General features: G+C 49.6%; 1 protein-coding gene across 4 annotated transcripts in view; it reads right to left on the bottom strand.

The window, feature by feature from the left end:
- Mbp (myelin basic protein) overlaps positions 1-24,366 on the bottom strand; it is a 104,153-nt gene that overhangs the window by 10,146 nt on the left and 69,641 nt on the right. For 2 of the 4 annotated variants that reach the window (XM_005356318.3, XM_005356321.3), the window contains exons 4-6: positions 21,978-22,408; positions 15,181-15,249; positions 1,904-2,005 (exon numbers count right to left, since the gene is read on the bottom strand). In XM_005356318.3, coding sequence (XP_005356375.2) covers positions 1,904-2,005; positions 15,181-15,249; positions 21,978-22,408 — 602 coding nt within the window. The remainder of the gene's footprint in view (positions 1-1,903; positions 2,006-15,180; positions 15,250-21,977; positions 22,409-24,366) is intronic. The other 2 variants (XM_013349496.2, XM_005356322.3) reach the window with 1 other exon arrangement.

Below are 24,366 nucleotides of genomic sequence, written 5' to 3'. Positions count from 1 at the left end.
GACTCTTTCTCAGAGGGTCTGACTCTTTCTCAGAGGGTCCGACTCTTTCTCAGAGGGTCTACTGGGCATCAGAAGCTAACACACGCCTCTGTATCATGCCCTGCTTGGGGCTGGACGTGCTGCACCTACTGATATCTCCAATACTATGCCTCATTTTAAAGTGTCTCTGTGTGTGCTTGTCCATGTGCACGCAGGGGCCCATGGAGGTCATGGAGGTGGAGTTATAGGCAGTTATGAACCACCCCACATGGATTTTAGGGGTTGAACTTAGATCTTTTGCAAGAGCAGGGTGCTGGTTAGTTTTAGGTCAACTTGATAGAGTCATTTATGTCTCAAGATAGAGTCACTTATGTCACAAGAAGGATTCTCAATTGAGAAAATCCCTCCGTAAGATTTGCCTGTAAGCCCATCTGTAGTGCATTTTCTTAATTAATCGTTGATGTGGGAAGGCCCAGGCTATTGTGGGTGGGGCCATCCCTGGGAAGGTGGTCCTGGTGTGCGTAAGAAAGCAGGCTGAGCAAGTCAGTCGGTAGCACTCTTTCGCGGCTTCTGCTTCAGCTTCTGCCTCCAGGTTCCTGCTCTGACTTCCTTGCATGATGGACTGTGATACAGAGTGTAAGCGAAACCCTTTCCTCCCTAAGTTGCCTTTGGCTGTGGTGTTTTATCACAGCAATGGAAAACATCCCTAAGACAGGGAAGATGCTCTCTTAATTAGTGTGCTACCTACCAGGCCCTCAGCGTTAGTTTTTCATAAACTTTATTGTGGTGGTTTGGATGAGAATGAGCCCCATAGGCTCATATGTGAGTGCTTCACATATATGTGAACAGTTGATGGAACTGTTTGGGAAGGATTAGTAGATGTGGTCTTGTTGGAAAAGGTGTGTCATTGGGGTGGGTTATTCCCACTTATTGCTCTATCTATCTATCTATCTATCTATCTATCTATCTATCTATCTATCTATCTTTCTTTCTTTCTATCTATCATCTATCTATCTATCTATCTATCTATCTATCTATCTATCTATCTATCTATCTATCATCCATCTGTCTATCTATTTCTATCTCCCCCTCCCCACCTCTGTTTCATGGTTATATCTCAAGGTGTGATCTCTCAGCTACCGTCCCAGCGCCTTGCCTGCCTGCCTGCCTGCCTGATGCCATGCTCCCTGACATGGCGGTCATCAACTCACCCTCTGACCTATAAGCCCAGAATAAACTCCTTCTTTTATAAGTTGCCTTGGTCATAGTGTCTTATCATAACAATAGAAAGCTAACTCAGACATTTGTTTTGTGGAGGAGTTTATATTTGCACAGAAATAGTAATGAAATCACACATTTCCTCTACACCCATAGGGCAGCCCACCCAGCTGCTTACTTTCTGCTATTTAGCATCAGCATTAATGTGACATATTATAACTGATAAACAAACACTGGGGCATTGTTATTATCGCTATCAGTTGGATAACATCACCCTATGTGCTGTGCATCCTATGTGTATAGACACATGCCCTGCGTTCTATATTACATGTCACACAGAGCAGTCTTGCTGGCCTAACACACCCTGAATTTCTTTGCTCACCAGTCATCCTAAGCAATGCCTATTCCCATCATTGTCCCTTCTCAGGGCACAAAGCCTATATTTCTACTCAGCATCAATTAGCTGTCTGGTTTCAGGAAAATCGAATTCTTATTAGAATACATAGTTTGTTTCATGCCCGATACAGCTAAGAGTGCCCTTTGGGACTTGGAATCCTTGTAACCAAGTTCCTACTGAGGGTGGTGTCCCTCAGGTCGGCTGCACCCTGAGAAGGATCCCAGGAAGGCAGGGACGAGCTAAGGACTGTCTTGGATCCAGCAACCTTCCTTTGATGCTTTCCCGGTCCCCTTGTATGTGGTCACTTACAATGTTCTTGAAGAAGTGGACTACTGGGTTTTCATCTTGGGTCCGGCCGTGCTGCGACTTCTGGGGCAGGGAGCCATAGTGGGTAGTTCTTGTGTGTGAGTCCTGAAAGAGAGAAGCAAGCAACTTAGGACAACGAGGACATAACCGGGCCAGGTCTGTCCTGAGGAAGGTGGGCTTCCTCTCTGTGCTTCCCGGTGATGGGGAAGATGCTGCTGTGTCGCCGGACTCCCGAGTTAGGCATGGAAGAGGATACGTAGTGGTGCAACCGCAGCTTGCCAGGTGGCTGCCCTGTTCCTGAAGCCATCACGGGCAGAGGTAGTCTGTTCATTAGCTTTGGAGCAAGGCATCATGGGCTAGCCTCTGCCTCAGGTCACAGGTGTGTGGCTGACACTTTCCGACCTCGAGTAAGACGGAAGTAAAGAATGCTACTTGCTGAGAGTGTCCATCTGACCCGAGCGTTCATAGTCCACAGAGCCAAAAGGTTCCGGGTCAGTGGATAGAGCCAGTGAGACTCTCTAGCAAGCACAGCGGCACTGATGGAGCACAACCTCGGCCGGGAGGCAGAAGTGGCTCTTCTTTTGCCTGCTGCTGTCCTCCTGGCTGCCACTCAGTGCTCAGCCCAGTGAACATGTGCAGTGACACAGGAAGAGTCTCCACCCAGCCAGGTACCCTCGGGCAGAAGCCTGCAGAGAGACTTCGCAACACTACAGTTCCCAGAAAATAATAGTTCAGGAGGAGACGGCACGGCACGTGTTGCCCCGTCTCTCCCTCTGCAGCTCCCAGCACAATCGCGGAATCACCATTGGCCTGGAGGAACCTCACCCAGCCAGCAACAAGACTACAACGGGGGGATGTGTGGGGCCTGTCTGCAGAGGTCACAGCTAGGCAGTCCGGTCCCCAGCAGCATTCTGTCTCTCTGTATGTGGGTTGGGAGAGCCCTCTTGAGCTGTTTGCCACCAAAAGGCCAAGAACTGCTTCTCTGGAGCTTATGAGGGTGTGGGAGATGGGTGCGACTCCCTGGGTGATAACAGGAGTTGCCAAACGCGCAGCCTTTCTCTGTACCTGTTATGTCATGAGCCTCACTGTGAGGAACTGAACAGTGAGCACAGCTTTACCTTCTGTGTCGTGCGCCCTGAGGGCATGGACATGCATCTACTCCACAGCCTTCTGGATAGATAGCATCAGACAGAACACTGTGTGATCTTATCTGTGCGGTTCTGCTCACGCGAGCAGGCTGCTCCCTCCCAGTCTCCTTGACCCTGTCCACCCGCTCCTGACATCAACAGACCTTTGACACAGTCCTTGCCCTCCCTCTCCCCTCCCTCTCTTACACAAAGACCAAAGTTCACTGCTTCCCGATGACCACGTACAGAGCCTCCTCACTTTTCAAGGCCGTGCTCCGCATTCCCAGCCCACCTCCAGCTGGTACTTTCTAAATGGTCTTCCTCTCCACTCCTGTTGTTCCCACCCTGACAGCCAGCTCACACCCCACAGAACTCTTAAGCTTCGTTCCTTTTCACAACACATGTGTCCAGTCCCTGCTGTGGAGACAGGATGCCATTTGCTCTTCCGTGGCTGCTGTGAGGGGCCTGAGCTTCCCAGGCTACCCAACAACCCCTTAGAGCTATGAAAGCTGGGGTCAGGCTGTCCACGATAAAGCAGGGAGTGGACCATGCAAGAGTCATCCGCTATGGGTGACTGCTGTGTGGCTTCACGGATCTCTGATCTCTTTTAATATAGGAGCTAGCCACGAATCAATCTATATGCTAGGGGTCATGCATTTGGCTAGCATATACACCGAGAAGAAACAGTGACTAGGATGCTGGCTTGAGCTTTTGGATCTACACTGTTCCACAGATAATTTCAGCAGCAGTGTAATTATATCTGCTTTGCTATATTATATCTGCAGATTTTTTGAATCAAAAGATATTTAGGCAATCATATTTCTACATAATAGTGGCAAACATTTAAACACAAACTCCAAATTTAAATGCCAGTGACAGAAAAGAACCTGACAAAGCATTTACAGAATTTGGCCTGAGCTGTATCACAGCAGTAGAATACTTTCCTACCAAGGCCCTGGGATCAGCCCCTGGCACCCTAGAGCAAAACACAATAGCGCCATATAGGGATTCATTAGTCTAGAAACTAGAAAAGAAACCAGAGAAGAGTTAAGTAGAGAGACATTTTATATTTGTGGATTGGAAAACTCAAACAGTAGAGATGTCAGCTCTATCTACCTATTTAATGCAATTGCCAGTAGGATTACTGACAAACTAATCTTGACTAAAAGAATCAAAATAGCTAAATCACTGTAAAAATATAGAAGCTACCCAAATCACATGGTTTTATTTTTGAGATTTATACGTAGTTTATAGTAATCAAGCAATGTTTCTTAGGCAAGACATCAAAAGCTGATTCATCAAGAAAATAGGTAAAACCAGACCCCATGAAAGCTCAACACTGTTTACAGGAAGCACTCTCGGGAGCCTGAACAGACAAATGACGGACTGGAAGAATGCACTTTCAAATCACATATGAGAAAAAGAATTAAACACAAAATCACAAAATATGCTTTTTTTTTTAAAAACACTAAACCTTCAAAACTCAGCAGTAAGAAAATAAATTGATTAAAAACTGAACAAAACACTTCAAGAAGCATCTCACCAAAGATGTGTGGAAAACAGCTGAGACATGAACAACAACTGCTCAATACCAACAGCCACCAAGAACGTGCAACCAGGAGCCATGAGATGTGACGACCCACCTGTTCAGATAGCTAGGAAAAAATACTGACAGTACCAAGTGTTGACTGGTACAGGGAGCAACTGGAACTCCCATGCATTGCCATGCATTGCCGTAGGAATGCGACACTAGTGCAGTCACTGGGAAAAACAACTCGGCAGTTTCTCGGAGCAAATACAGCTGCATGTTGACTGGATAGCCTGCAGTCCCATCTCAAGCTTGGAAGGATGAAAGAGAAATACTGTATTTTTGAAAGTGATGTTTAAATGAATGTACTGATCACTAATCATTTGAAGGAAAATAACTTAGATCTTCAATGAAGAACTTATACTCACCCAAAGCCCGTACATGAAGGTCTGTAGGACATTTTCATCCCTGCAAACTATAAACAACTCAAGTGTTCGTCATCAAGAGAATGAACACACTGTGGTGTGCTCATCAATGGAATGCTAGTTAGCAGTAGAACAAACAATATTTTAAACACAAAATAACACCAAGGCATCTATAAGTCATGTTGACTGACAGGATCCATTCAGAAAGATTTTACCTGTATCATCTTTTTCTGTGACAGCCCTGAAAAGCCTATCCTGTGGTGAGGGAGGCTAGAGCAGGGGTTAGGAGACGAGAGAAAGGGAGCTTTGATTACACAAGGAAGGGGGGCGGTCTTAGGTTGATATGTCTTTGTGGTAGTAGCTACACAAGTTTATCAATCTGTTAAAACATATAGAGCTCTATACAAAGCAAGTCCATTTTGCTGTATGTTAGTTTAGAAAATAAAACAAGGCCATTTAACAGGGTGCTTGGAGCCATCATACTGTTCTGTAAGTTTTCCCAGCAGAACTTCCATGGGGAGGTAGCCTGGATCTCAGCTTCCACCCTGGAGGTTTCCTTACACGCCACTCTCGCTTAGTCAGTTAGAACCGTCTCCCCTCTACCTATGCCACTGCCTCCCGACCCAGGCACAACCTTTTAGCTGCCAAATATTGCCATGTTGGATTATCCTTCCTGGTTTTCCACACCTCATGCCTTCATTTAGGCTTTACTCTTTCATCAGAAAAAGACGGATCTGTGTGGGCCCCAGGGTGCTGTTGGATTATCATGATGGCACTCAGCAGCTAGAAAGAGGAAAGAACATAGGAGCAAAATCCTCCTCCTACCACAGTCTGCAGAAAGAGCTAGTCACAGGAGCAGGAGCACCCTCCAGGGCTGGATGTCAGAACCCTAGAAGCCCTTGGCAGGTGCTGGGTAGACCAAGCCCTGGCTTCTTCATGTGCAGCATGGTGGTCCCGAAGCACAGTTGGAAAGGAACACAAAGGGTGGCTGTTCTTCAGTGATGTCGTGCCTTGGGACATACCCCAATCTAGACCTGGCTTTGTGGTGAGTGCAGCAAAAGCCAAGAGGCCACCTCAGTTGCCATAGTAGCAACATCCTGGGCTGGGGCAAGAGGCTACATGGGCCAGAGCAGGGCTGCATCTGAGTTCTTCAAATGCACAGGACACAGGGTTGCATTTTAGCCATTTCTGAGGAGACTGTTCAGTAGCAACTATGCATCTGCTGTCACTCAGCCCATGCAACCCTTCCTTCTTTAGCAGAATCTGTCCGAGGTAAGCCCTGGCCTTTCTCTCTCTGACCTCCAGGACCACGGCTCTACTTTCAGACTCCACAAAGATACAGATATTTTCTCCCAGCCTGTGGCTTGTCTATGCACACAGCTATCAGCGTTCACGCAAACAGCATCAAGCTTTGATGGGGTCTAATTTGCCTATTTTCTTGATGAACCAGTTTTAATGTCAGGTGTGGGAAACCCTTTTCTGCCCCGGTTAAGAAGATTGTTTCCTATATTTTTGTTTAAGATTTTAGAATTTTCTGGCATCCGTAGAGATTTATGATTCAGTTTCAGGTGACTTTCGCAGAAGAGGAGGGTTGAGTTGAGGTACCTTTTGCTGTTGGTGGTGTTTGGCAGGTGCGTGTCCAGTTGTCCCAAGACTGCTTGTTGAAAAGATCTCCATTCTTCCATTGAGTTGACCCTGAATCTTTGTCAAAATCCAATTCATTATACGTACCCCCCCCCCCACGGGACCCACTTTATATCCCATGTAGCAATATTCTAGACTTTCCAAGTGTCTGCCCAAGAGCACTGGTGATGGGCAAGGTCAGCGACGATCTGGTGAGCTGGCATCTTTGGGAGAAAGGACTTTGGTCTCTTAGTTCATTATGGGCTATCCATGCAATTACTCTCTGTCAGGGAACTGCTTTGCTGTGTTCACGAAGGCTAAGTGAGGAGCCCATACTGAACGTTTTATTGTTGTTCCCCAAGACTGCAGTCTCTGTCTGTGCCCAGCCTGTCTCCAGCAGCACATCTTCCTTGTGGGTTCCCAACAGGCATTGTAACAAAGTCACCACGAGTAAGAAGGGCCACAGGGCCAAGGCCAGTGTTGGCCGGCCAATGACTCCAGGAATCTGAGTGGGTTGGGGTCTTGCCACCTGGCCCACCTGAGCACCATGGTTGTGTTTGGAGTTGAACATTTGAAACAAGTGAGGGCCAGCAAAGCTAGTCTTGTTTTTAAAACTAAAAAATTCCATTGTATGAACAGCGGTGCTGTGCCTACTTACAAGTAGGCGCTGGATAATTGGCGCCCTGCTGTGAGACAGGCAGACTTTGTGCTGCAAATGCTTTTAAATGGCGTCTTACTACACCCTGTCTTCTCTTAGTCTGTTTTTTTTTTTTCTTTTTTCTTGGTATTATATCAAGAACCTCATTTTGCGTCAATTCAGCTTTGCACCATGCTAACAAGGAAACACGACAACAAACCTTTTGAGTCAAAATGACGACTAATTGTTCAGGAGCTGTGGAAGGGACCCCCAGCCAACCAGGTCATTGATCTTTGACCTGGGTGCTTCCCCCATTAGATGGTGAAAAATGACAATTTCCCTCAGCTGGAAATGGTGCCCATAACCAGCAGGGGGCGCTCAGATACTCTCTCTGCAGAGGGCAGGAAACGGGGTTTTCAGGTTTTTCCAGCTTCCTGTAGGAACCCTAAACTTGGACCGTCTATCAGGGGGTCAGTGGCCATCAGATTGGCTGGCTGCTTGTTTCCCTGAAGAGAGACTGCTCCCTGAAAACAGCATGAGAACACCTTCACTCTCAGATCACTACAGGTCACGAGTGACTCTCGGTCACGGCAGCCATGAAATAAGGAAGCGGGGCCTAGGCTTTTATGGTCAGGGGAAATAATGATCCCAATTTCTGGCCTGAGAAATGCCCCCCACCCCAACCCCTTGCCTGGAAGCACGACCTGCAGCACCCCGGATCTGGGGTTGCACTTTCTCCCTTCTCCTGTGGCCACACAGATCCGTGTAAACACCGAAGATCAATCACATTTACACAGGGCATGGCTATGTCTCTCACGGACCTGAACCCAAACCATCACCCACACCGTTGCTCTGCTTGGCTTCGTTTGTACCGTGAAACCGAGATGCAAAGGGGTCCAAGGACCTTCCTGCTGAGGCCCCTCAGGAGCCCAGGCCCTGCAGCTAACCTGGCGGAGTGGGCCTAGAGATGCAGCAGGATCTGCTATCCGCAGCAGGCACAGGAGGCTGCTGGCTTGTAGTCCAGCCAAAGGGTGAGATGTGGGAGAAGAAGAGAGTTTAACATCACGGTTTACCTAGTTGTTTCAAAGTTTTCAGATTTATATTAAGTTCTGAAGCTGTGGGCCAGAAAGAAATTGTTTATATCTGAGCGGGGAGAAACCTGAGTATTGTAGATGGATGGAGTCCATTGGGTCCTGGAAATCAGTTCCTAATTAAGTTGGATTTGCAAATATGATCTCAGTTAAGGTTAATGGCAGGAGCATTTCCCATCATTATCATAGGAATGGTTTCATTTCCGTGTAATTAAAATGTAGGGCCCTGTTGGTTTCTGTCGGAGGAAAAACTCGTCCTCAACACCAGCAGTTAGGGACATTCTGTTCTGCCCTCGGGAGACAGAATAAACCAAGTCACCTTCTGATACACGGTCTTTTCTTTCCTTTGAGTTTAGTTTTAAGCCATGGTCCTACACCCGCACGGGCTGGGCAAACACTCTGCTACCTGACCTCACAGAAGGCTGCAAACAGCCTCATGGTGGCGTCCGGACACCGCAGTCCACAGAGCTCTTGTTAGTGCTTCCCAGAGTGAGGGAGGAACTCAATTAGCATTTAACTGTCTTTAATTGAACTCAGAGGCCGGGACCTGGGAGGCTGCTCTGTGAGGCCTGGGGGGAGCTTGTGGCTTTGAGAAAACGTTTTCGCCCCTGTGTAGGTGAATGTCCCATCAGCACCCCCACACTGAAGCCACAGAGCCTTTCTCCGGCAGGACTCGCCTCTGCTGTCTCTCCTGCCTTAAAGCTTATCTGTTGGTTCACACTCTCCATGCCTTGGAAATCTTGGGAACAGCTCTCCTTCTTAACGCCATCTCCAGAGAAGAAGGCCTTGGCTAGCTTCCTTCTTTCACGTCTGATGGTCACAGTTGCTTTATACTTGGGAGTCAGTGGCAGAGCTCAACAGCCAAGTTATCTGTGATCCATTTAGATGTCAGGGGCATAGATGAAATGAGGGACATGGGCAACCAACATTTTTGACAAAAGTCCCAGGGTTGTGACAGAGAAATGCTGCCTACAGCGGGAGGCCATCTTTCTCCTTTCTGACTCCCTATACCCTGACTGCCCCAAGGCATCTCAGTATGTAGGCGTAAGTCACAAACAATGCCACAGCAGTTTGGAATTATGTGTGTGTGTGTGTGTGTGTGTGTGTCCTTCTCACAACTGGCTGACCCCAGTTCTAGCCTCGTTTACATTCACAGAAGAAGCCAGAATGCCGTTTGTGGTCAAATTGCTTCTAATGTATTTCTGGAGAGAGTGTTCTCTCTTATTTCCCCCTAGCAAAATTCATGCATTTTAAATTCTCTGGTCTGGGTCTGGGGGGTGATGAGTGAGTGGTTTTCCCTTTTTTGGGTCTTTGCCTGGCTCCAGAACATGTGCGTTCCACGTCACTGACGCTGTGACTAATGAAACAGAGCCCTTTTCTTCACAGAAAGCAGGCGGCATCCACGTGGCTTTTCTCACTTTCTGGACAGGTGTGGACAGACTTCCTGTGTAGGTGGAAACTTTAGGATGGCTCCTGCCTTCACTGTCCTGCATTTCCCCTCAACTCACTGCGAGGCTATCTGCTGTGGGGACAACTGAAGACCACCAGTGTCCATCCTTGTGTCTCTGGTGGAGGGATGATGTTTGCACACATCCCACGGTCTGGGTCCTCAGACGAAGAGTTTGACCTTCAGCCAATCCTGAAGTGAAAGCTTCTTTGATAGGGCTGTAAAGTGGGGGAGGGGCAACCGCTGCAATGTTAGGGGGCACCGGCTCCCTTGTGTTGCTCCAGGACATGGAGAACAAAGATATTGTGACCTTCTCTGGCAACTTTGCCCCTTTCTTTGGCAGTGCAAGGATTAGCGGCAGAATCTTCTGGACTTCTTACCTCCTGGGATGTGCACTTGAGATTCGGACTTGACCAGAAAGACGGACAGAAAGCCCAGGTGGTCCCACACACTTCTGGGATTAATTGGGTGCTCTCTAGGCCAGGGATTTCCAGGCTTCAGCGGGGCCCAGTTCTGATGCCTGCTTCAGGACTTCTCCTGGCTAGTGGCTCCCCAGAAAAGGAGCAACGGCGGCAGGCCAAGGCTTCTAGCAGACCTGACTGCTCTGCCTCTCCTCGAGTAGGCCAGCAGCTTAGTGGCACCTTGCCCCAGCGTCCTTTAGTTCCTGAGGCTTCGATCCTGCTTCCTTCTAAAGACGGTGGGAAGTGGAATGAGCTTTTATACTCCCATTTCTTCGCTGCTTCCAGGTACCCACTGTTCTTGAGATCCCATTATATCCGAAGCATACCATTAAATACAAGTACCAAACAGAAGTCACACTAGCAGTATAAGCCAAACACTGATGATATGGAGCTGTTTTCTTTGGGGACAAGGTCATGCTATGTAGCCCTGGCTGGCCTTTAACATGTGATGGCCCTTCCCTTCCCTAGTGCTAGGATTATAGGATGTGCCTGGTTTTCGGCTTTGGAACTTTGTATCCATTTGCACAATGTGTGGGTTTGGGGAGGTTTCTTTGGAAAGACAGTGAAACAAAGACAGACTTTCCAGAAAACCAAGGCTTTGAGCTCAAACCAGGCATGGGGATTGCACACACATCCCTGTGTTAGATGGCTGGACTTCAGGCAGAGAGTTGGCCTCCTGTCCTGGCCAACAGTTGCTCCAAAGACAGACTGAGGACCCACTCCCACGTGCAACCACAAAACCCATCCATATCTACCCAGAGCCATGCGTGGGGCAATGAGGAGGGAGTCAGATTCATCGAACAGCAAGGCGGGCTCCCAGTGCGTGGGGAATCCCTCTGTGTGGGGATCTGCAGGCTATACTTCCTGGGGTAGAGGATGATCTGGGGAGCCTGGTGCCTGCTGAGGCTCTGCCTCCACCTCAGGAGGATTGAGACCCCTCACCTGATGTGAACCTTTCCTGAAGAGAGAAGACCAGTGGGCTGGGAGTCCTCAGACAATATCTGTAGTGTGTTTCAATTAAATCACACTCTCAATTTAACAGCCGAGGAAACCACACTCAAGAGCAGAAACACAGTGCCCGAAGGCTGTAGCAGCTCAGGGTGGATGGAGTCCCTGGAGCCTGCAGGTCCAGCATGCCCTCTGAGGTGACCTTTAGTCCTCTAGGACAGGATGGAACGGAGTACACAGAGGGGAGACTGCCCATGGCATTACCAGGAAGTCTGCTCTGAGCACACAGATCTTTCTCACTTGTTCAGCACCAAGTCCTCTCTAGACAGATAACGGGCCTCTCTCGAGTAGGCCAGCAGCTTAGTGGCACCTTGCCCCAGCTGCTTGGGAGTCAGTGGCAGAGCCACTTCCCAAGTGAGCAAGCCTAGCTCTGCAGCCCAGGGACATTCCTCTGCAGACTGGCTGGTAGAATGAGACCTAACCCTCAGGTCTTTGATTCTTGCTTTATGACCAAAGATTGCAGAATCCCAGAGCTGGTGGGTCGGATGCAGTGTGGGCCTTCTGGGAAACCTGGGCCGTGCATGGTGATGGCTGGATGGTGCCCTGCTAGGCTGGCAAGGAGAGGCTAGAAAGCCTTCCAAATGAAGCCGAGACAAAGCACCTGGTGGTGTGGACAGTGGAGGTGGTCCTTTCTGTCCACTGTTCCCCCGGGGTTCTGTGGACAGTGGAGATGGCCCTTTCTGTCCATCGTTCCCCCAGGGTTCTTGCCAAGTCCCACACACTGGCAATGAGAGGCGGTCCTCATGGATAGGGTCTCCTCAGCTCCTGCCTCGTTTTGTTCATTGTGTTCTCCGTTAGTAGAACATACTACTGCCTGCTCCCAGGCCATGCCAACCATCCACAAGGCAGGAACGGAGGAAGGGAGAGGAAGGTTGCCCAGATGGGGTATGCGAGACCTGTCTATGCATTTCTGGGGAGCTGTTTGTCCCTTTGAGGTCCACATCCTTCCCCACTCTGGAATTTTTTGCTTTTCTCAAACGCTCTCCTATTTATCTCTTTCTGCTCCTTCCCACTTGTCCCTCAAGCTCCAAAGAACAAGCATGGCCCCAAGAAAATGCCCGAGTCTCTTGGAACTGAAGAATGCCTAGGGGGAGTCTGGCGCTTGAGGAGGCCATAGCGGTGCTGGGACCAACTGGGTGTGACCTCCTTCACAGAACACGGGTTTTCGTTACAGGGCCTGCAGGTGTGTTAGGAGAGCGAGGGGTGGAGGTAGGAGAGGAACACATAATATAGTGGCATGTGTGTGTGTACCTGTCTCTCCACTGACACAAACAGAGGTGCCTTCTTAGCAGAGTACGTGGGATGTGTCCTGGCTACAAAGCTAGGAAGAAGCGTTCACAGCTAGTAGCCATGCTCACCCGTGTCCTCTGAGCTTTCGACTTGCAAGAGAGAAGAGTTAGCAGCTCCCGATGCCTTAAGTTGCTGCCTAGCCTGCAGCCTCCACCTAGCGCCTTTATCTCCTTAGCAAGCTTGTTTCAAGTCACAGAATTCTGAATGACAAGAGTCAAGAGTCTTTCTGAAACCTTGAGTAGGGCCAGGCCTGGCTGGGCTTTCCCTGTGGCTGAGGCTAATCCATACCTGTGACTCATCACCACCTTTCCCTGTGGCTGAGGCTAATCCATACCTGTGACTCATCAGCACCTTTCTTAACATAACGAAGACAACCTCAGTGCTAGAGGACGACATCACCCACGTGAGAGAGTAGACAATCCTTAGGAAAGTCCCGTGGGCTTGCAACCGAGAGGGAAAATCCCGGGCTGTTAGACAGACACTGGCCTCTGTGCTTACCTGCCGTGGGGACAGACCCAGAACCTTGACTGTGCTTTCCCTGGTGTATCAGGGAGGCCGGGGTAACTTCCGCGCACGGGTCCTGGAACAGTTCCCTGTTGCCTGGTAGAACACATCAGGGTCTTGCCTCTAGATTTATCTTACATCTGTCTTCCCTCACAGTAGACATGGAAATATGATACATAGCACCTAATAACTAGCATCTGCCTTACTTTGGCCCTAATGTGTGTTCAAGCCAGTCTTCAAAGTCTGTTTGAATGAAAATGGGAACCCACAGATAACAGGTGCAAAGAACCTCACACTGGGAACCTGTAACATGTTTTAGCATCATATTGCCATAACACACGCCCACAAGAGACTGGACTCTGTGACCATGCAAGAATGTCACTCACAGCTGGCCTACAGTTTGACCAGCCTTTAAAATATATACACAGAAGGTTTGAAATATATACAGCTGGGATGAAGGGAGCAGGAGGGGCTGGCTTCTCCCTGCTGAGTAATTGTTCAAGGAGAAAAAGCCAATATTCTCTTGATAGTTCCCAGCTGGGGAAACCCTGGGGTTCTGGTTACAATCTCCACTCCACTCAGGGTCTGCTTCCTAGAGCAGCATCTCAAGTTCAGGGGAGGACAGGTAGACAGTGTCAGCATTGTTCACTATGAACAAGGTATCCTACGCTCGGTTCAGTCATCCAGCCCTGGGTACCAGGTGCCTCTCTCGCCTTTGGATGAGGTGCCTGGCATCGTTAGAGGATTCACACTCAACACACTGGCTGCAGGCTATGTTCTGAAATGGCAGGGCCAGGCACTTGCCGGGCAGGTGCTGTCTGTTGCCCTGTGTAGGCATGTCAAGTGGATACTGGCCCCAGCAGAACCATAAAGGTGAACTCTGGAGGGACAGTGGGCCCTCATAAACTACTTGGGGGAAGAGTCGAGACAGCTCTCAAAGCTAGGCACAGCTGAAACCGAGCAGGACTCGGCCACACCAGTGTGGTTGTCCACAGTGAGCCACCTCTCTGGCTTACGTTTAGTACGTGGCAGAATTGTATGGTCACCGACCCCTTGGCATCCTCCCTCCTGATAGGTGCTCGATGGAGTAGAGAGAGAGAATGTTCTAGAGGTTAGGTCTCTGAGACATCGTTTCCAAACCATTCACCTTCTGTCTTTGACAAAGGCAGGTGACAAGGTCCAGATGGTGTGTGCGTCTATGTGAAACAGTCACTGATAGACACACAATGTGTGTGGTGACGCTGAGCTTGCATGAGGAGCAGTCCCAACCGTGGCTGACTGAAGGATCCCCCTCTTGTTGCTACCTTCCCCAGATGTGTCCACAGTATGTGCGTGTCCAGATGTGTCCACAGTATGTGCGTGTCCATACCGGGAAATGAGGGCGGATCTCAGTCACGCTCTCTGTCACATACTCAGAGGGACAGATATCAGGGGACTGGACTTAAGAAGGACACTCACTGTTTGAGTGTAACTCAGCTGATATTTGGGGAGTGCTTGATATCTGATAGAAGCTTGCTATCCAAGTAGTTAGGGAACACAGGCAGGCAATGACCTGGTCCAGGCTGGTCCTTCTAGGCCAGTGCTCTTGGCGACTCTTCAGCCTGTGTGGCATTACAGAAGGCCACATCACAGGTCCACAGCTTGTTCCCAAGGCCTTCTCCATTATGACCTGGTAGCTGTACCGTGTCCCTGTAGGGTTAAGCCCGCCCATTTAGGGCGGGTTTGCCTGGGGTGGTTGTTTACGAATAGAGGGAGCGTGCGGAAGCTGCGCGCTCTCTTTCTTTCCTACCTCCTGTGCTGCGCTCCTGTGCTGCGCGGGAACTTCGGTTCTGTAAGTTTTATTTAATCATTAAATAATTAAATTCTTTAATATTTGCCTGCATTTATTCACGCCGCTACAGTGTCCTGGTTGGTTCTTTGAGATTTTTGCACCAGAGACTCAAAGACAGACTCTCTACCTCCTACATGTTTTTGTTGTTGTTATTGTTTTGAATTTTTTCCTTGTTGTATTCCTTCAGGGTCTCACAGATGCCCTGAAGGCCTCTTGGACCCCAGGGACACAGTAAGATCCTGACTCTTTCAAAGAGCATTTTCACACACAGGTGACCCTTGGCTGAAGGGACGGTGACCGCAGCTTACCTTGTACATGTTGCACAGCACAGGACGGCTGTGGGCCAGAGGGCTCCGGCTCTGCTTTAGCCAGGGTACCTGCCGAGGAGGACAGAGTGGGCTGGGTGAGTCCAGTGTGGGCACTGCCTGCAGAGCCCCGCGGTCCTCCGACAATCTCTAGGACCCGTGCAGCTGACCTCCTGCAGGCAAAGGAACGTTTGCTTGTCTGGTGTGGTCAAAGGTTTTGGAAGCCTACCACTGAATTGCAAGGGAATGGCCCCATTTCACACTGAGTTTTATTTGCAGGCCTTTATTCTCTAGGGGCAAATGCAGTAGTTTGTGCTGGATTTCCAAGTAGGACTCAGATGTGAATGGTATTCTCTAACTTTTTCAAGGCTTCTCCAGAGTTCCAGATGACTTTAGGACCTGCAGTGTTTAGGATCACGCTTGCGGTCACATGGAGTGACACTCTGCCTTCCTTCTTTGTTGGTGAAGCTCAGGGACTCAGGGCCACCACTCTTTTTCCCTGGCATGAGTCATGTTACTCTCAACTCTACTGCTATAAGTTCTGTGGCATGGGATTTATTCCTGATTCAGAGTATCCTAATTTAGAGTGCTAGTTATGAGAGAGTATGTTGACCTCAAGGAAGCCCAAGCGAGCTTCAAAGAACGGAATCAGAGGGCCCAAGTAAATGGCCCACCAGAGGCATCTCTGTCCTTTTGACTGTACATGGTAAAATAACCAGGAGGGAGGGGATGAAAGAGGGATGATGGGAAGTGAGAGAAATGAAGGGGGGGGGGAAGGAAGGGAAGGGGAGAATGGGGGAGGGCTGCTTAGAGTGGTCAGTCAAGAGAGAATGTCCATCCAGTAGGTTCCAGACTCTTGCTCTGGGCAGGTGAATGGTCTTGTCAGTGATGGGCAGGAGCGGAGCATTGTCCCAGAAGGTGACTGTAGTGTGTGACTTGCTAGTTCCGCTAGGACCACTGAAAATCAACACACCAGGGTTCCAAGAGGAGCATCTGTGGTGGGCTGTGCTCAGTGGCATGTCTCATGAACAAGAGTCCTCACCCATACAAGAGGGGCCACTTCTGTGCTAGCAAGAGTTTTGGTGACTTAAATCCTCTCCATCAGGAGCTGAAGAATGAGAAACTCCAGTATGAACGCTGGAGTGAACCTTCTAGGGGAAGCCTGTGTGGGCTTCTGTTCAAGAAAACTTGACTGTCCCTAGAGTGACCTCTCAACTGAGAAAGGGAGGGTGTCTGAGCAAACCCAGGCCACACACATGGACAGAAGGAGATAGAGAAGCCCGTTAGGGTCTTCTTTGTAGAACGGGACAGCTTTCCCAATGAAAGTCACTGTGAGCTCCCCGCATCCCTGAAGGTCTGACATCTATACACAAAGTGGGCAGATGGCTCTAGGCAAACCATGGCTCTGAGAAAGTGTGACCTGCTGATGCTTACAGAAGTGTAATCTGTACCCTGACATCACTGCTCCAAAACAGGGTTAGACAAAGGATAACAAGCCCTTTCCTTGCTGTGCAGATTCACAAGGGTTCAAGCTTTGAGTCAGAGTAGGTGCAGGCTGACAAGAAACTGTCTTCAATTGACTAACTGGGAAGCAAGTACTTCTGAGCCTAAGGTGTCCCTGCAGCTTGGAAGGAGTGGGGTGTGTGTGTGTGCACGTGCGCGTGCGAGAAGAACGCCCCATAGAAACAATCACATGTAGGGGCTTCCCCAGGACACTTCATTTTCTCTGAGCTGCTGCTCTCTGCTTTTCCTGTTCCTAAACAAACAACTTCAAGATAAAATACGAAGCCATGGTTTGATGGGATCATCCAACAACTCTTAGATACTGAGCCAGTATCTTGGTGTCACCATGACTTTCACCAGCAGCTCAAAGAGGGATTATTTTCTGTACAATAATCTAGTTCTTTAGATGCCGGGCTGCACTCTCCACCAACCAGTCAGAACTGCTCACCACCGGCTGGCTAATCCTTTTTTTTAACTGAATGAAATACCAACGATTGGGAAATCATCCCTTGAAGTAGACGTGGGTAGAAGGAGGTGAGAGTCAGATCAGGGTCCCTGGGGAGGAAGTCACACAGGTCACCTTCTAAATTGCTTATTGTCTTTGCTTTTATCTCGCGTCTATCCGGCTTCAGGTTTATCCAGCATTACTCTCTAGAGGAGCCTGGCCCTACCTCTGGGTTCAACTGCAGGAGTCCTGTGGCTTTGAACCTCCGTGGGGAGCCCAGCAGGGCGGTCCTGGTGTGTTCACTCAGTGTGATGGCTAACACTGATTGCCAACCTCACAGGGGCTAGACTCACCACGAGACAGGCCGCAGGGTTCAGGAGAGATTATCTTGATTGATAAGAAGACCCGCCCTCAAGTACTATGCACTGGGCTGGGATTCTGGACTGAATAAAAAGAACTCCAGCTGAGCAGCAGCCTCCATCTCCCTGACTCCTGTCTGGGGATACAGTGTCACCAGCTGCCTCCATCCAGCTCCCGCCACTATGGTGCACCAAATGTGAGCTGGAATAAGCCTGCCCTTCCACATGTTGCTTTGTGGGGAATTTTACAGCAAAGAGGAAAGTTAGATCCTCAGTGATGGTGGGCTTTCCTGGGTTGGCCCCTTTGTGCCCTCACATCCCTTCTATCCTCAGGACACCCCGTTAAGTGCTGCAGGCAGTGACAGTGACTACAGGAAGGGAAAGAGCTACCACACCGCCACGGCGAGAGTACCGGGGACCGTGCCATTGTCGGAGGTGACAGAGTTTGAGTGCCCAGACTTACCTGTGGGCGTTTCTCAAGGCCGTGGAGATGCCAGTCACACAAAGCCATTAACAAAATAAAAATACAACTTAAAAAGTCCACATGCAATTAGTGCATCATCTTTGGTCTGTTAAGATGTTTAATGAGAGCATACAGAGGCAGAGGTGTACATTACGCGGAAGTTTACAGCAAAATCAAATCGCAGTACAACCACCTAAGGGTATCACCATTAAATACAAACACGATTTACAAACATCCCACTTTTACAGAGGGCGCAATGCCCGCCAAACTCCAGGATAACTGCCACCCACTTAAGTAGCAGTGGATGGCGGTGGTAGTCAAGGTGGCAGACAGGCAGAGTTAGACACTAGGGACCAATACCCGGTCAAGGTGCGGCTACTCATTAAAACAGTTTATACAAGAAATCTCAAAAGCATGACCTTGGACACAGATGCTTTCACAGGCAGACTTTCTCTAAAACGCCTCTCAAAAACTACTGCCAAGTGGGTGGGAGACAGGGAGGGGCATGGCGGTCCCTAGTGCTTATGAGGAAGTTTTGCTTCTGCCTGGACCCCCGAGTGCTCTCTCTCTCTGACAGTGGCTCTACTGGAATTCTGGGAGGATCACATGGGGACTCCCACCATGTCCTTCATGTGGCCGCGCATGTCAGCTTTCCACACAGTGGCAAGTGTATCTGCCACCTTCGGACGCCAACGTTAACAGTGAAGACTAAAGTTACTGGAGAATGGAGATACGTTTAATACAGCATTAGAATGCGGTAGAAAGAGTCAGGGAACAGACACCGGCCAATTCACAAGATGGATTACACCCAGCAGTACTTAGCCCTGGCCTGTCAAAACGAGGGGCAGAGCAGCCATCTGCAGACTAAATAAAGGCCTACCTTGGCAGGTTAGAAATGGAGATTGCATATTAAATAAATAGATAATAAAAAAAATATAGGTGGAGCCACTAGTAAGGTGGCTTAGCTTAGATCATCTTCCCCCTGCTGGAAGAATGGAAGATGAACCTTTGTGTGTGTGTGTGTGTGTGTGTGTGTGTGTGTGTGTATCTGGATGCGGTGTTGTATGATCAGCTTAGGTCCTCTGTGAGATGCTTTCTTTGAATGGGAAGGGATCTTTCTATGATTTGTGTTCCGAGACAGCGGCTGGCGGGCCTGGGACTGCCCTAGGACTGGGGGCTGGTGGGCTCGGCAGTAGGTGAGAGGAAAAGGGGTTGGAGCAGGTGCCTTTGTTCTCTTCCTCAAAGCCACCTACCTCCTCACACCCTCTTTAGGCCCGGGCATCCTACTGGCTGGGAGACCTGTTCCTCAGAGGCCAGAGCACAGCCTCCCTTTCTTCCCAGGACAAAAGAGAATGCTCTCCATCAATGGACTTTTCACCATGGGCCTCAGAAGAATATGCCTTCTCAGGGCATTCTTCATGAGCTTTCTTTGAATGTCAGCCCGGCAAACACACAAAGGCTGGGTGTTGTCCCCGCATTCTGTGTGCCGGGGGTGGTGGCTCTGCATGGCACGGAGGCACCACGTGCCTGGGGAGGGAGGATGCAGGAGGCAATAGGACCAGAAGCCCTTTTGCAGGGTAAAGGAGGGTGTTCAGAGTCTCCCAGATTCCTTCTGGAGAACTGGCTCCGTATGGGCAGGCTATAGTTTTATCTGCAAGTGGCGGGTGGTGGGTCCTGTGGTCCTACCTGGGCACCCTGCACGTGAATTAGACCCCTGTCTCAGAATGACAGTGATAGCTAGCTAGTCATTGGGCTTTTTTCTTTGCAGCTTCCTCAGGGACCTTTGTAGCCTAGGAAAACGAGCCCCCCATCTACAAGCATCAAAATACAAATAGAAACAAGTACCTGGCTGCTAGGGTGATTGTGATTCATAGCTCGGTGTAGACTAAGATAATTTTCTATCTCCGACGTTAGAGAGCCAAGCATCACATTCAAGTAGGCTTGGACACAGTGACCAGGCCCTTGCTGTGTGTGCCTGGGCAGCAGGTTTTCAGCAGAGGAAGGTGCCTCTGGCTTCATCTGGGACAAGCTTCAGGAGGGTACAGGGGAAGGCCAACACAGACAAACTCTATGGAAATGCCATAACCCTATTTTTGTATGTGAATTAAAAAAAAAAAACCAAACTAACAAATAATGAGAAAATAAGGATCACATATACAAACATCAAGGGACCTTTTATGTACAAAGGTTGTTAATTTAAAAACTTTTTCATATTCGGAATGCACAGCAATGGTGCAGAGAATTGACACCTTAAGTTTAAAAAAATCCCAATTATTTAAATTTATATATATATGTATAAAATATATATATTTCTCCAGTGAAAATGCTTTCTCTCCCTCAGGATCCTTGATGATCTAAGAGAAACTATCTGTGAATATTAGGACTGCTCTGAGCCTTTACTGTCTCCTGTGAAACATTTGATGGGCATGTGGTTTTAAAACGGTACACATCTATACATTCTGGGAGGGCTATGGTGCTATCCACGGACGTGCCATGGTGTTGCAGCTTGAACCACAACCACAAAGCTGGTTCTAGACCCTGTGCCCTCCTTCCAGCTGGTTCACTTTTCCTGCACAGCATAAAAGCATGTTCTTGTCTCCTCAGCTGCACAGACCAGGTTAAGGGTTCTAGGCTGGTGAGGCTGAGTGTGTGTGTGTGTGTGCGTGCGTGCATGTGCGTGTGCCTGTGTCTGTGTCTGTGTATGTGTGTGGGGGTCTTGGTTTCACAGATAGGCCTCAGGGGACAGACATCTGGACCCTCCAGAACCGACATGCCTTGAGAAGAACACTTGAAAAGCCACACGAATGTAAGTTAGAAACAAGCCCCAGGATTGATGTATCGGGCTGAGAGCCCTGCCAACGACCGAGAGAATGTCTAGTATAGGCTGCAAAAGAGCCACATGCACCTGGACTCTGTCAGCAGGTCAGATACACCGAGGGTTAATGACAAGCAAATTGTGATGACATCCTAACAAGGACCATCCTAACAAGGCTGTTGAGAGACGCCGAGGGGCTCTGGTAGCCACGGAGAGCTCAGCTCCAGCAGTTCAGTCACTCTCAAACGTGTGGCTGGTGACCACAGCATTTCAGGAAACCTGCATTGCCAACAGCCCCAGAGCCATGGAGAGGCCTTTGTCCCACACTTTAGTCCAGAACCGCTTGAGTTCTGCAAGGCTCTTAGTCACAATTCACAGGCTGCTCAAAAACCAGGGCTTGTTTTGGACGTTCCCACCCACACTCCTCCCCAGAGTTGCCCAGCCGTCCAACAGAGTTAGAGAAAATGCCACACACTTGTAAGGTAATAGCCACCTGTCACTAGCTGCTAGACAAACCTGAACCACAGGCTGAGGCATCCCTCCCCAGCTGTTGTGCTTGGAAACTGGACTATTTGTACCTTTTATCTTCTGATACAGTTTTTGTTTTCATCCACAGAACATTTGCTTTTGAAACATCAGGAAGCACAGTTTATATTTAAATTAATGGAATCACAAAATAATAAAGCTTTGACTCATGAACATTCATTAATTCCTCCACCCGCCCCCAACAAACTACTTAAGACCAAGGGGAAAGTTGCCCAGAGGTGGAGGGGTTTGCTCTGCAGACCTCCGTCTCCTCAATGGACCATTGCTTCACAGTGGCGAGAAGTTAGCGGCCTGAACCAGCAGCGAATGAGCACAAATCAGGACTGAAACCAGAAGCACTGCGCAGAGGCAGAATCAGCGGAAGCCCCAGGCAGAGGGCACACACACCTAAGACAGGTACTCTCACTGTCACATCCAGGGTGCCCCAAAATTCAGATGCAGAAGACCCTTGCATTCCTGAGTGACACCCCAATCGCTGCCCCCTTGTGACAAAGGGAACAGAACAAGTAGAAATAGGCTAAGTGGTGACCAAGGCCACTCCCTTGGGTCATCAGTATTGTCCTGCTAGGACCAGTATCTCAGACACAGGGACATGTGCCCAGTTCATTTGCCCACCTCTCCTTCCTTTCTGCCGTTAACCCCACGGCTCTTCTACTCCTCGGAGCTCACCTTGCCGGAGCCCCGCTTGGGCGCGCCCCTGTCACCACTAAAGAAGCGCCCGATGGAGTCAAGGATGCCCGTGTCTCTGTGCCTTGGGAGGAAGCCATGCCTGGCATGGTCCATGGTACTTGCTGTGGCCAGGTACTTGGATCGCTGTGAGGGTCTCTTCTGTGATGCCATCACATCCAGGCCTTCGGAAGCTGCTGTGGAGTCTTCTTGGATGGTCTGGAGCTCGTCGGACTCGGAGGGCCTGTCTTTGAAGGTGTTGTCCTCCCTTCCTGGGGCATCTCGGGAAAAGAGGCGGATCAAGTGGGGGCGGCTCCCTGAGTCAGCTGGGTGGGCACCCTGCCAGTTATTCTTTGGGTCGGCTGTGTGCTTGGAGTCTGTCACCGCCGTGTCCTCGGCCGAGGCCCCATTGTTTTGGACCGCATCTGCCTCCCCTGCAACAACAATGCGATATGAATGTGGGCCTGTGCACGGCCTCCCGAGGGACAAAGCAGCTTTCTTCCTGGGGTCTTGAGCTAGCTGTCTCCTATAAAACCCGAGATAAGTGATGGTCCCAGGAGCCCCCACAGCACTTTGGATTGCCTCAACTGGAGGGAGCTAGCCTGGATTGAGCTTGCTTGGTATAGGAGACTCAGGGGTCATTTTCACGATCTCATCTAAAGAACCCTAACCCCCCAGGGTGGGGATGGCCTGAGTACCCATAGCAATCATGCCAAAACGTCTCCAGAGTTACTCCCTGCACCAGATAGCTCTGTGGTGTAGGTATCTTCTATTTACTGTCTAAGTTAGGGCCACTGATGTACGAGCCCCAAATGTTGAAACCGTTGTTTGACAAAAGGTGGTTTTAGTGTTCTCAGTAGAGACTAGACCCCTCACATCTTCCTGCAGCTCATACCTAGGGAAGCAGGTCACTGGGGCCTTCCTCTCTCCCAGATTCCACAGGAGGCCTCTGGCCCCGGGAGCTGCTTACCCAAGCACTAAGTCTATTCTTCTCTCAAGTTACAGAGGTGGGTTTAAGTGACTGTCACTTAGCTTCCTCTCCTAGGTCTCACACTTACCTGTAGAAATTTGGCTTAGCCACACCTTCCTAACACCCATCTATCCACTCCCTACCCATCCTTTATCGAACCTCCCTCCCGTCTACGCATCAGCCAGCCCCCTTATCCAGAGTTCGGGATGTGCAGACCCCCCTCATGACAGTGGTGGTGCCTAGGCCAGGCTGAGGGGCCAGGCAATGCCAAGGATTTGCCAGGTTTATACTCCAGGGAGGCAGAGGGAAGAAAGAGGCCCAGAGGGCTGAAACAAGGCAGCCGTGGGTGGGGACACTGTTCTGCTGAAGGTGTTTTCTGGTGACTCCGTCAGGGTATCATAAGCACCACGTTTCCATGACTCATCAGAACCACCCACAGGACCTGGACACTGCCGCTGGCAGCCCTGGTACATCACAGAGAAGTTGGAGCCCTGCTCATCAAGAAACACGTGTGACCCCAGGGGATCACATCACATCCTACAGCAAGCTCACGGCACACCTCTGCAATGCCATTTGCTTGGTGGTTTGTCCTTGTGGTATTGGGGAGGTTGTCCCTGAGACTCCCTGTCTGGTGAGGCTAGAGATTCCATATTCCCGGAAAGGAAGGTGTTCACAGTCGGTTTGGGAGCCCTGAGTACCATTCTCTAGGAGGGGAGGCTGCACGTGAGCACTCCTGATATGACATCTCCCCGTCCACCTCACAGGGCCCAGATGGCCAGCAGAACTTTCAGAGATAGATGGCCTCAGGCCTGCTGAAGGGCCAACAGCCTTGATGAATGGTCCCTGGGAGAGTCTTCGTTTGCAATGAGATGCAATGGCTAATAATCATTATCGACTTGACAGAATCGCCCCAGACAACTAGACTCACCCAGGAGACAACTGGAATCGCCTAGGAGACAATTAGAATCACCTAGGAGACAATTAGAATCACCCAGGGGATGACTGGAATCACCCAGGAGACAATTAGAATCACCCAGGGGATGACTGGAATCACCTAGGAGATGAGCCTGTGGACATGTGTGTAAGAGAGTCTCTAGATGGGGTTAATTGCAGCAGGAAGACCCACTCTAGATGTGGGTGGCATCACTGCACCAGCGAGGGGCCCGGAATGAGTACACAGGAGAAAGCAAGCCAAGCAGCTGTCTCTCTGCTTCCTGACTGTATGCAATGTGACCACTCGGCTCACTCTTACTGCTGGCTACGATGCACTCTACCTTCACAGTGTGGGCCAGAATAAACCTGCTCTTCCTTAAACTGCCTTGGGTAGGAATTTTGTCCTGGCAACAAGAGATCTAACCACTATAGAAGGCAATGTGGGATGCACCAGAGTATGACATGAATTGTGGACGGATTGCACTTCCT

The sequence above is a fragment of the Microtus ochrogaster genome, chromosome 18 (assembly GCF_000317375.1).
Source record: "Microtus ochrogaster isolate Prairie Vole_2 chromosome 18, MicOch1.0, whole genome shotgun sequence".
Lineage (NCBI taxonomy): Eukaryota > Metazoa > Chordata > Mammalia > Rodentia > Cricetidae > Microtus > Microtus ochrogaster.
This window is presented reverse-complemented; position numbering and strand designations above follow the sequence as displayed.